We start from the raw sequence: 12237 nt of genomic DNA, 5'->3' as shown, positions 1-12237 counted from the left end.
ATCTCCTAGGGAATACATCTGATTTAATTTAGACTTGGAGAAGACATCACCAAACAACAAAATTATTATTAAAGTTCAAAACTCCGCTAGGAGTACAACTTTGAACAATGTTTTCCTCAGAGAGCATACATCAAGATGATCTTCAATAAAGTCCTGGGAAGAGGAGAATATTCAGGAGATGCTTCTGGTTACATCATATTATAAGAAATATATTTACCCAAGACAATACATAGCTTTGTGGGAAAGAGTCAACAGCCTCTGCTCCAGTTGGCATTAAGTTCAGATGCAAGCACGTTCTGTCTCTTCCGTCTCATCATGGTTTGTCAAAACAGATTAGAAACACGTACATACTTCTCTGAAGAATCATTTATACATATCAACCTATCTAAACAGGTTTGTGAACATCGAAGAACATTGAGAAGGCTGCAAATATAACTCTCAAACAATTTTAAAGGGTTTTTTTTTTCTTTTTTAAAGGGTTTTTCTCCCCCACCCCCCACCCCTTTTTTTAAATTTTTGGTGGTGGAGCTTTGTTTGGCTGTCTTTTGGCTTTTTGGTTTTTTTTTTTTTTTTTTTTTTTTTTTTAGTCTTCAGGTTTAATCTAAGCATTCCCCAAGCTCCTTCAGGGTTCCTATACAAATTACTCTACCAGTAACTCCAGACAAATTTGGTGTCAAATAACGTACATTTCATATATCGTGTGTACAAACAAAGCAAAGCACACCTGGGCGTTTACCTTCTTATAATCTGAATTATTATTTTCAGACTTTCCAAATATTTCACCTCAGCAGAGCTTAACTTTGCTGTAACAATGCCAAATCTGCCCCTGGTGACTGGGATTTGACATGTACCCCCTGCCCACTTCCCCGGCTTCACAGAAAAGGCTACTTCAGACATTTTGTTCTGTAACCAGAAATAGTGGATTTCTTTAAACTGAAATTACTATTGAGCTATAACTTAGGGAAAATTGAGCATGCAACGCTGCCTGGTAAATTGTTCCACATATAAGTTATCGTTACTTTTCTTGCAGAAGCTTAAAAATCTACCTTCTTTTTCTCCATCTGATGGCATGCAGCTGTAAGCTGGCTGGAATGTTGTGGGAAAAAATACCAATTATGTATGTAGTAATGAGTCTTATTCTACTGATAATCATTCGATATTAACTCCTTCTGTATCTTGTTGGAGGAAAGCAGCCTGTTAACCAGTCACTGCAGATGTTTCTTGTACTGTTCAGCTTGCTCACCTCAAAACATCTGATATACCAGTGCAAGTTTAACCTTTCCCTTAGACAGTATAAAGGGACCTCATGCCAGTTCTTACCAACAGCTGTACATGCTGACAAAACTCTCCCTTGGTCAATCAGTAATGACTGTTTCCATCACTGTAAAGCCACATTTCTCAATCGGGATTGCAGAATGGCTCAAATGTGGCCCTGAAGTGATAGAAGATATACTTCAGCTTAAGAAATCCCAGTCTTTAATAAGGCTTTTGAGGGTTTTAGAAAGTTAGATAAGCTACAAGGATATTATACTTTTCAAGAGGTTAAGGAATATTGTTGCAGACGACTGGGCATGTCTCCTGGTTTTATCAGTTTCTGATGACAATGAACTTGTGGCTCAGCTGCCATGCACACAGTTTTACCTTATCAGAAACTCTCTGCTCAAAGCATCAGCCACCAGCATGTCCTGTGCTAATTTGCTTTTAAACAGTAATATAGTATTTCTGAGAGCGCAAAAAATCATTCTCTAAAGATGTGTTAGTATTTCTAGTATGGTCTGGATTCCATACCATTGTCTTTGAAGAAACATCATCCGCCCGTCCTGTCCTTATACTGATGGAAACACATTCACACACAAAAGCCTGACACAATGAGAGATCAAGGTTCATCAAACATTGGCTTCACTTCCTGCAGTAATTCAAATCCAGCTCTTCATTTGAATGCTCCCAGCTGAAGTACTGCCTCAATAATTAGTTGTTTTATTTAGGCAAAAGAAGAATCTTGTTGGGCAGACCTCTTGAAATGGGAGCAGCTTTTAAGAACTCAAAGATGCCAGTGTTTTAAGAGGTGTGGCTTAAAACTGGCAGAGATTATCAACAATCCTAGTATCTTTTCAAGCTCATTGGGATTTTGACTCATTTTAGAGACAGCTGGGCCAGATGTCATATTTACAACTGTCGTAGACACTTTATTTCAACTGACAACACTTGCTCAGATACATGACCACGGCACATAGCTCAGTATTTTATGCAAAACCTGGCCTAAACATCAATATAGTATCTTCTCTTAATGGTAATGATGCATAAATTAGTCAGCTTTGAAAACAATGTGTTCACTGTTGATATTTGTTGAAGTCAATTATTAAATTCCAAGAAAGAACATGGAAGGATCTGGTTTTCCCTCGTGGTTTGCTAAACATCAACCCAGTTTCAGAGGATCTGGGAATGGTAGAAATTGCCTGTGCTCAGATTCAAGACAAAACTGATCATTTTGGAAAAAAAATCACTTGCTAAATGCTCAGCTCTTCCAGGAACTCTGCAAGTCTTGAGTTACCAAATTAAAAGAGAAACCTAATGGTTCCCAGGCCCTTTGCTCTTCATCAGTTGGCCAGATGGGCTCCAACACAGCCAACAGCCAAGTAGGTAGGTTGGCATTAATCACACGTAACATCTGGTGGAACTGATAAAAACTCCAAAGAGTCTCCCTGAAATATTTCATCAGCGCTTATAGTTAAGTGTTGAGATCTTTCCTAAGTTTTCACATTTGATTGCTTGGATCCTGAAAATCTGGCCATCCAGACAATTTACCAGTCACCTTGCAGAACACATGTACACAAGCAATGTTTTTGCTGTGTACATACTGATAGTGATATCCAGGTATGCTGAGACCAAGTATTCTTTCACCTCCCCTCTGCAAGGCATCTCACCTATCACCATTAAATTCTATCTTCTGCTCCATGCAGGTCCCCTTCTGTGACTATCCTTCATATTCTTATCTTCACATTTCTTTACCCAAGAGACTTTGGTCCCACAGCACAGCTGGGATTTTTCTTAGGTTGAAAAAAAAATAATAAATTTAGTTCTAATATTCCCTAGTCCATATTGTCAAGGCAGAGGCTTAGACAAAAAAGGAGTTTTATTAGTATTTGTTCCTTTTGAATAATGACAGCAGGTGCATGAACATGAATGTAGCAACTTTACTGTGGATTACTAGATTCAGATCCACAAGGTACTTTAAGGTTTCTATGAAGAATTAGGTGCCTAAGTATCTTGGGAGACCTGATCCCTAGTTTTGAAAATTTGGCTTTCATTCAAGCTACTATAATCCATTAAGCCCCCTTTATATTCTTTTAACAGAATAGACTTCAATAGTACAAGTATAATATCCAATAATATTTCACCACACTCCAGATACTGTGATAATATAAGGTCAAAAAACCCTCTTAGCTCTGTGTTACAGAACAAAAAAAAAAAATACCCATTTTATACCCCTGCAGTTCTCCTACTTTAGAATTTTGAAGGACTGAACAACAGCTCTGAATGTAGCTCTAACTACTTCTACTTTTCACACAGTTTCATGTTTTATCATCCCAGGATCCAAGAACATTTATGGTCTAGCCGATTGACCTCTCTTAGACATCTTACGCACTTGAGGACCTGTATCTGACAGGTAGCTCACCACCAAAGAAACAGTCCTACACGTACATACTTAAGATGAGAGTCAACACTAACAGCAACACACATAGTTTTCACAAAGAACTGTTCTACAACTAGGACTGCACATTTCTGTATCATGTGAATTGCATAATCCCCCCTAAACAAAATGTCTAAGATGTACTGTAAAACACATCTGTTTTCCAGCAGTGATATTTACATAAGTGGCAAAAAAGCCACCAAAAGAAGAGCCAATAGAACACAGCATTTATGGCTTTAACTTAGTATTACTAATTTAAGTGTACTACCACTACCTTCCTACGTTCTCCACATCTCCATCTGAAGCTGGGCCACTGCAGCGAAAGCTCACACGAAGGTATCAGTAGGGCAGCTGAGGCTCCCCCACTCCTTCAAGAGCTCTGCTTCTCACTGGGCTGCAGATTCAGACTCCCACATGCTTATTCTCCCACTAGCTCCATGACTCTTACATTTCTGGCAGCACAATGCTTCCAAAGGAAGGGTGGAGACTAGCCTTAACCTGACTGCCCTGTGTAGTCTGGTGGGTATGGCATCTTCCTGAGAATGGGAAGCATTGCATCCAGACCTCCTCAGACAGAGGACAATGTAGAGCGCAGATTTCTGCACTTCCTGGAAGAATGCTGTCATCCCCATACTAAGGAAAGGTAGCATTGCCATCACTGTCCTGTTTGCTTAGGTGTCTATTGACACCATTGCCTCATCTCCAGCTGGCTGGATGAAGGATACTCATGTGCAATACTGGGTCAGATACCAGAACTCCAGAGAGAGACAAGCACTCAGACCTTGCATAGCATTTTCTGTCTAGCTGTAGATGACCCCTTTCACCATGCAAACTGCCTAGTGTCTCTCCAGAGCTTCCCCTTTGCTTTCAAGATGTTTACACCTACTCTTGGTGGACTGATTGCCCTGCTGAGGTTAGATGTCTACAGTGCATGAAACATGGTGCCTGATTTATGAGGCCCAGATGTTCCACCACGGTAAACATAACATCAGAAAAATGAGAACAACTGAACGAAGGAGGCTTACCGGAAAGATGTGGGAAGTCATTTTCTATTGACCAAAAAAACAACTTAAGTCTGGCTGTGAAGTACATTGTATTGTTACCCTGAATATTACTCATTTCAGAATGTAACCACAACAGGTTTTCCCATAAATAAATCAAATCTCTTCCCATGATTCTCTTCATCAAAAACTTCCTATTTGAATGACAGTTTTTAATTACTAGATCAAGTTCTGCTTGCATAAAGAGTTTCCATTTCAAAGAAGTATTGCACTGATATGAAAAGTCTCTGTGGAGAAACATCCTTGTCATTGGAAAATGCACAAGTTTTGACTACTCTGTGGCTTTCCTACAGAGAGACCACGGCATAGCATATAAAGTAAACAACCGCATCAGGCTCTTGCCAGATGCATATACTTAATATGCTACTGATCCACTACGTCCCTGGGTGAGCCTCAGTTTCTGTATGCTTCTGTTTTCCCCTCTGTAAAACACAGTTTCTAAAAAGTATTTCTCAACCTAGAGAAGGCAGCAGAGAGGAGGGGGAGGAATGGGTGATGGGGATTTTACTAGATCCTGCTGGAAGTCTTAGGAATGGTGCCTCTTGGCTGCTCCTGGCTGGGTTTGGTGAGCTGCAGATGCAACTTACCTAAAGGGCACTCACCCTCTAAGGTGAGGACAGGACCGGGAAGCAGCTGTTGTGGTGGTGGTGAAACTCTGCGGAATGAGGGGCCAGTAGAGCAAGCCTGAGCTGAGCTTCTGCCAGGATTATTTGCCATCACAGAAGAGGCAACTGCAGCACTGATCCCATCCTCCCCTTCTGCCAGGGAGCAGGGTGGCTGCCGGTGCCAAAGAGCTAGAACAGTACTGCTAGCACCTGACGGGAGAAGTCACAACTTGGATTCTCAAACTAATGAAGAAAAAGGAATAAGAAAATGTCCTATGAGACTCTGGAGCAGCACAGAAGGAAGAAAAGAAAAAAGAAAAAAAAATAGTTTGAAAACCGCTGGATTATAATTTTATGGTAGTATTATTTGATGGTCTGATTTAACAAGTCTTTCCAACTTTGGTTCCAAAGATTGTATGGATACTTCCCTATCTCACCCAGGTGTTTGAAGTTTAATTAATTAATGTTTGTAAAGAGCGTTACAATTTCCAGATGAAAGGTCCTATGCAAGTGCAATGTAGTATTACTCACCGAGGTGATTAGGTTAGAGAGTATCACGTTACACAATACAGCTCTTCCCTCAATGATTTTAAGCGTTTGAAGTTCTGATACAATGTGTTTATCACTAAGATAGATATAATGGAAATACTCTTAAGGCGTGACCTGGATTATGAAACCAGAGGTATGGTTTTGGGAATAGAACAAACGAGAATTAAAACAACTCCTGAGGCCAGATTTGTCTACAGTTGTATAAAATGTATTCTGTTCTTCCTTTTTTTCCTCTTCCAGTAGGCTTTTCTTCTCTTCTAAAATAGAACCGGTTATTACGATGGGTGTGAGCAGACATGCAACAGTTCACATTCAGTTCCTATTTCCATACTCATCCAACTTGACATTTTCTCATGACTTTCTCAAAATTATTTTCTGTTCTAATTTTTTTTTTTTTAACTGTTCGGATTAACCCTAAAGGTGAACATTTTCTTTTTGGAAAGTTCTGCTTTAACCAGCAATTAAATTGAATTAAATCAGAAGCTTATAGAGAACGCCAAACTGGAGATTGCAGTCAATACATTTAAGACAGGGCTGACATTCAAAGCTATTTAGATCTAGACAGGCTAAAGGAATAGGTCAGCATGAACTTCATGACACTCAACAATGACAGATGCAAAGTCCTGAATCTGGAATGGACTGACCCCCTGTATCAGTACCAGTTGGGGAGTAACTGCCTGGGCATCAGCTGTGCTTGAAAAGGAGGTGGGGTCCTGGTGTTCAGTAAGCTAAAGAGGAGTCAAGCAAGCGTGCCATGGGTATCAACAGGAGTGCATATCAAGGGAATTGCTTTATGCAGTGCTTATCAGATCAGATCCGGAATATGGTGACCGGTTTTGGCCCCTCAGTACAAGAAAGATGAGGGTAAACTGGAGCAAGTTCAAAATAGGGTCACCAGGGTGGTCTGGACTGGAGCACTTGACCTATGAGGAGAGGCTGATGGAGCAGGCTTGTTCACCCTGGAGAACAGATGGCTTCAGGGACTTAACAGCAATCTTCCCATACCTACAAGGAAGTTACTGAGAAGACACAAGCAGGCTCTTTAGCGAGATACACAGTGGGAAAACAAGAAACAATTGCCATAAACTGAAGAGAGACTTCAACTGGATATAAGGAAAAAAAGATTTTGTGGCAGATAATTAAGCATTGGGGCAGGTTGCCCAGAGAGACTGTGGAATCTCCATCTTTCAAGATTTTCAAGACCCAATTGGAAAAAGCCCCAAGCAACCTGATCTGACATTAGTGCTGACCCTGCTTTGAGCAGGAGGTTAGACTAGAGACCTCCTGAGGTTCCTTTCAATCTGATTCAATGGGAAGGGAGGGAAACCATAGTTTATGTTCAGGTTATGTACACCTGTTCAGGAATGGGCTTGGACTTTTGTGATTAAGAGAGTTGAACAAGTTTGCTCAAAATTTGTCTGAAAAATAACTTTACTCATTATTTGTCAAAAGACAATTGTTAATATTCCAACTGCCAGGTTCCACCTTTGTTCTGCTTCCCTCATTTTCTAAGAAACTTACCATGATAGCAAACAACGGAGACTTGGGATGGCTTATAAATGAAGCCATTAGTGCACCTAGAGGTCTCAGTTAAAGAAGAAACAAACCCAGGGTTTTTAATAATAGCAGGTAATGGAAGAACAATACACTTCAGTTTGTGCATTTTTACTCTTAAAAAAGAATCTGCATCAAGATAAATTTGTAAATTACTAAAACACATTATCGGCTAACCAAATTTTAAAATACACTGAAAGCCTTCTTTAGCTCACTCTTCTCAATTTTTGTGATATTTAAGTAAAAGGTTAAATTTCCATGAATGCTGTTTTTATTGTTAAAGGCACTCGTTAATAGTTAGTCTTCTAGAAGGATATTCTTTTTCCTTGCATTTTTAACACACATTTTTCTTATTCTTCCAAAATTCTGCTATATTCCCACTCAGAGCTACATGCCTGAGTAAACCAAGTAATTAAAAGTGTAACAAAAGCACACCTGCCATAACTCTGATCATTCTAAATATGCGATCATATTTCTGATTTGTCCAGAAACAGAATCAATAACTGAATAAGGATGTAAGGAAAACAGGTTTGTTAAGGGGTCACATGTCAGTTTCCTCTTTTTTTCTGTCCTATGCTTCTCACCCTCCTCTCTCCTCAAAAAATTACAGAAATCTGTGAGAAGATCAAAATGGAGCAATATAAAAAGATGAAAAATATTTAAGAGTTACTAATGACCGGGGACTCAAAGGCACATCTTCTTGCAAATCTGTTCCTTAATACTCTAAGAGGTCAAAGGCATTCAAAAAAGACTGTATTAGACAATGTATGAACATAAATGGACTTTTGGGAAACTAGAAATCTTAATAGTGGCTAAACTGAAACAACATAAGGTTAAGAATAATGTACAGACTCTAAAAATGCAGTCAAGTAGCTATATAGTTGGTAATAATACTGAGCAGTTTGGAGAGAAGGGTGATTTCTATGCTTTCTTCCAATAATTTTTGGCAAAAAAGTAAATAAAACATCTAGTTTTCATTACAACTGCATGATATTAAAGGTAAAACTAAGAAAACATCTTCATGGAAAGAGCATTCTGTGCATCACATGTTAATGGTAGTTAATGAACCAAAACCCACAGAAATGCCTTTGGACAGCTAACAAACACACACAGCTATTAATTAGGTCACAGTTGTTTCCTCACAAATCTTTTGTTCACTTTAGTTGTAGAAAACACCAACATATCCATTAGACCTGTGGGGAGGTATTCACCAGTGAAGAAAATATTTATTTATTATACGTTAAATGCTTGCAATTATATGACTACTTATGGCAGTTCTGCTGGTTTCTCTCTTTGTAAGTAAACTATAATCACTCAGTTCACAATCTATTCTACTCCTCAGAACACCACTCACCTCAGTAGATCCAATTGTTTCATTTTGTGTACTTCAGGCAACCATTGTAACTCAGTCACAGATTTTAAAATGTTTTGAGCATCCAGTAAAAAAAACATGGAAAGAATTAACATGCTTCATTTTCACAAAACAGAAGTTGAAGAAAGTTTTTTTTTTTTTCTAAGGTTACCACTGAGAGGTGAAGGGTAATTTCTGCTTGAAGCCTAGTTAAATTTGAATTCCACTCATGAACATGGTTTGTCCACTACGTCAGTTACTTCATTAACTGGCTGTGAAGAAAATGCTTGCAAAAGGCTCCTGTTCCTAGTGCAGAAAATTGCAAAACTGCAGGCTGCACATCATTTCAAGGACACAAACCAGCCTGATTTCTTGAGAGCCTAGGGAAGACCATTGCCTTTATGAAAATAATCAACAAGTATTTCCTAATTTCTATGTGTGTGCAATGCACTGTGGGGCAGACAAAATGGCAGAGAGGGTATTTCACAGTGGCAGAGTATATCACTGCTCTGTTGGGAACAAAGATGGCAGAGGCTGCTGGATTGGTAGTGCTTCATCTTTTCTGTTTGAACCTTACTTTAGAAAGCTGGCCATGTTCATTACCTCACCAGTCTAGTTCCACTTCTCCCACCACCACCCTTGCCCCAGGGCAGTAGCTGCCTCCTTACCTCCATGTCTCCTGCCCCAGAACTTCTACCACTTCCTCCTCACACATCCCACACCACTAACTATTGTCACTGCCTCCCTCAGCCCACCGAGACTGAATTAATAAACCTGACTGAATCCAGCTGACTCTGTCCAGAGCCTCTTGGGTGTGTCTTCACAGGCTTCTAGTGCTGGCAGAGTTTATTTGCTCAGGTCTGCTGCTGCGCCTCACCTGCAATGAGTTCATGCCTCGCAGGTTGGAAACCACAGGGCCAGACAATGTAAGAAGTCTTTTCAGGTCACCACTTCTACAGTTTTATGAGTTGCCAATCACAGTAACTAGGATAACTAGGTTAACTAGGATAAGTCTAAAGTACAACTTAAACCTCTGCCCACTTTTGGATCAAAATTAAGAAGAAAGAGTCAATAACATTATTCTCGTTCAGGGAAAAAAAAAAAAAAAAAGGAAGAATTTTAAGCAGTTAACTGTCTTACCATAATCCTGTCACTGTCAATAATGGTGTTCAAGCGGTGTGCAATGGTCAGCACTGTGCAGTGAGCAAACTTTTCACGGATCGTCCTCTGAATGAACTCATCTGTTCTGAAACACAGCAAGAGCAATGCAGACAAAAATAAGATGTTTGCATGGATAACAGAATGGCAGGCAGGTTTTATGACTTCATCAAACATGACTGTATAGCAGGAAATATGCTTATGAAGTCATTGCAGTGCTTCTTCCTCTTCTTTACATTAGATAACTTCGAGGCATATCATGAAACATACTCCAAAATCTACCCTCCAATACTTGAGGAGGAAAGAGCTTCTTTTTGCAAGTAGAGCAATAGGTTTCATTTCAGAAGACTAATTTCCCAGGCCTTGATTACAGAAAGAGGAAAATTCTGTAGAGTCAGATATTCCTACAGATTTCTACACCAAAAAAGCCATTATTATTCTTTCAAGCTTTAGTTTGTGCAAGCAGTGAAGAAAAGCTGGTGAAAGTAAATATCCTTCATTGCAAATCAACTGAAGACCGAACACTAGACAGCCTATACCTAAGGTTCTTGATTTCAACTGCAAAAGCGGATTAAATAAAGGAGGTGGTTGGTAAACTAAACTAGGACTGGAGTAGCTCAAGAACTTGAATACAGAAAAAAGCAAATTTTGTATATTCCGTAAATCAAAAGCGTTAACTGGAACTCACAACCCAAGGAAAGGGATAAAAGCTTTCAAGTTAAGAGCCTCAACCTACTATATGAATTAACCACCTATGAAAAGGATATCAGGAGGAAACATAAGACTTGTAAAGAATGAAAAGTAAGCTAGACCACAGACACTGAAGTACAGGGTTAAAGTGATAACTGTCACAAATAAAGCTGAGAACCATGAAAAGGAAATAACATTATACCAAAAGACACATAAAGATACTAAAATGTTCTTTAGCTGTATAAACAAGCATTAAGGCAAAAGAGGTGCAATACTCATAAAACTGGAGATTATTCAAGTAACTAACTGTACAAGAGAAGCAATTGACACCACCTAACTTAGAGCATACCAGTCAGGCTTAAATGGGGAAATCTATATAGTCCTCTCCTTAGTCAATGAAAGGGGAAAGGCATGGCTGGAAGGTGAATCAGAGCACCTGAATTAGGCAGCCATCAGGTGATGAATGCCCTCTAGAGGCACCTGACAGCCCACATTGCACAGGAAGCCTTGGCTCCCAACCTGGGCACAAAGCCAGGCCATGTGAATACTCACATGTTGCCCATCAGCCTTCAAAACAACGATGAGTGGCGACCATGGAGAAAAAGGTACAGAAGCTAAAATTCTCATCCAAGATAGAAGGAAGACACAAAGAACTCAAAATATACTGGGGTTAGTTGGACCAAGGAAGCTCCAGCCTAGAAATCAGGCACTTGAAAGCATGGGTCTCATTTCCAGGATTTCTATTAAAACATGAAATTGTACTTTTATATATAATGACTGGAGAATAGTAAATGCTGTAGCTAGGTTTAAAACAAGACAAAGGAGATATCTGGATAAACTGGTATATTTAGGCAGCCATGTTGGCTTCAACCAGTTGCTTGCAAAGGCTTAATTCTTCAAATTGTTAAAAGTAACTGGAAAATCAAACAAAATACAACAAAGATTCATGCAACACATGTCTTCCTCTGACAAATTATTATTTTTTAGACAGAAGTAGTACTCTACATTGAATCTGTCTGCACATCATAAATATTTGGTATCACTTCATAAATTAAGCAAAAAGAATTGTTCTGATGCCACCATGTCAGGAGGCACTACAGATGAAAAGTGGGCAAAGACAACTTTGGAAGAACAGGATGACTTAGAGGAATGGAGTAACCATTAAGTTTCCACAGTAGAAAGCACAAGCTCATGCTCTGAAGGACTGAACATAACTTCTGCTACAAACTAAGTTTAAGCAATCAGCATGCCAAAGGAATAGACAGATCCCTGTGATGACAGGATGAATCATCAGAGAGAAGGAAGACATAAACAGTTAAGTAAGAGCTCCCATGCATGCTGACTGCCATCTTCATCTGGGGACAGAAACATTTAAGCTCTGTCATGAGCTTAAGAAAACCAGGTTCTGGTCCGCAGCCTGAGAAGGCTTGGTCCCTCTGCTCCTACTTCCTAAAAGAAACTAAAGAACATGGTGGGAAGCAGGTGTTCCTCAACTCCTCCTTTTGAACCAAGGCCAGTACACAATCAGGGAAAGAGATGGGAGAAGTCAGGACACAGCCAGGCTCTTTAGCCCTGTGT

The 12237-nt window shown here is 39.6% G+C and overlaps 1 protein-coding gene across 1 annotated transcript in view; it reads right to left on the bottom strand.

The window, feature by feature from the left end:
* The window catches only part of ABCC4 (ATP binding cassette subfamily C member 4 (PEL blood group)), a 156799-nt gene that overhangs the window by 14855 nt on the left and 129707 nt on the right, over positions 1-12237 (bottom strand). The window contains exon 29 of the mRNA XM_075526797.1: positions 9952-10057. Coding sequence (XP_075382912.1) covers positions 9952-10057 — 106 coding nt within the window. The remainder of the gene's footprint in view (positions 1-9951; positions 10058-12237) is intronic.

Source organism: Mycteria americana, chromosome 1 (genome assembly GCF_035582795.1).
Source record: "Mycteria americana isolate JAX WOST 10 ecotype Jacksonville Zoo and Gardens chromosome 1, USCA_MyAme_1.0, whole genome shotgun sequence".
Taxonomy (NCBI): Eukaryota; Metazoa; Chordata; class Aves; order Ciconiiformes; family Ciconiidae; genus Mycteria; species Mycteria americana.
Note: the sequence above shows the minus strand (reverse complement) of the source record. Positions and strands in the feature narration are given on the sequence as shown.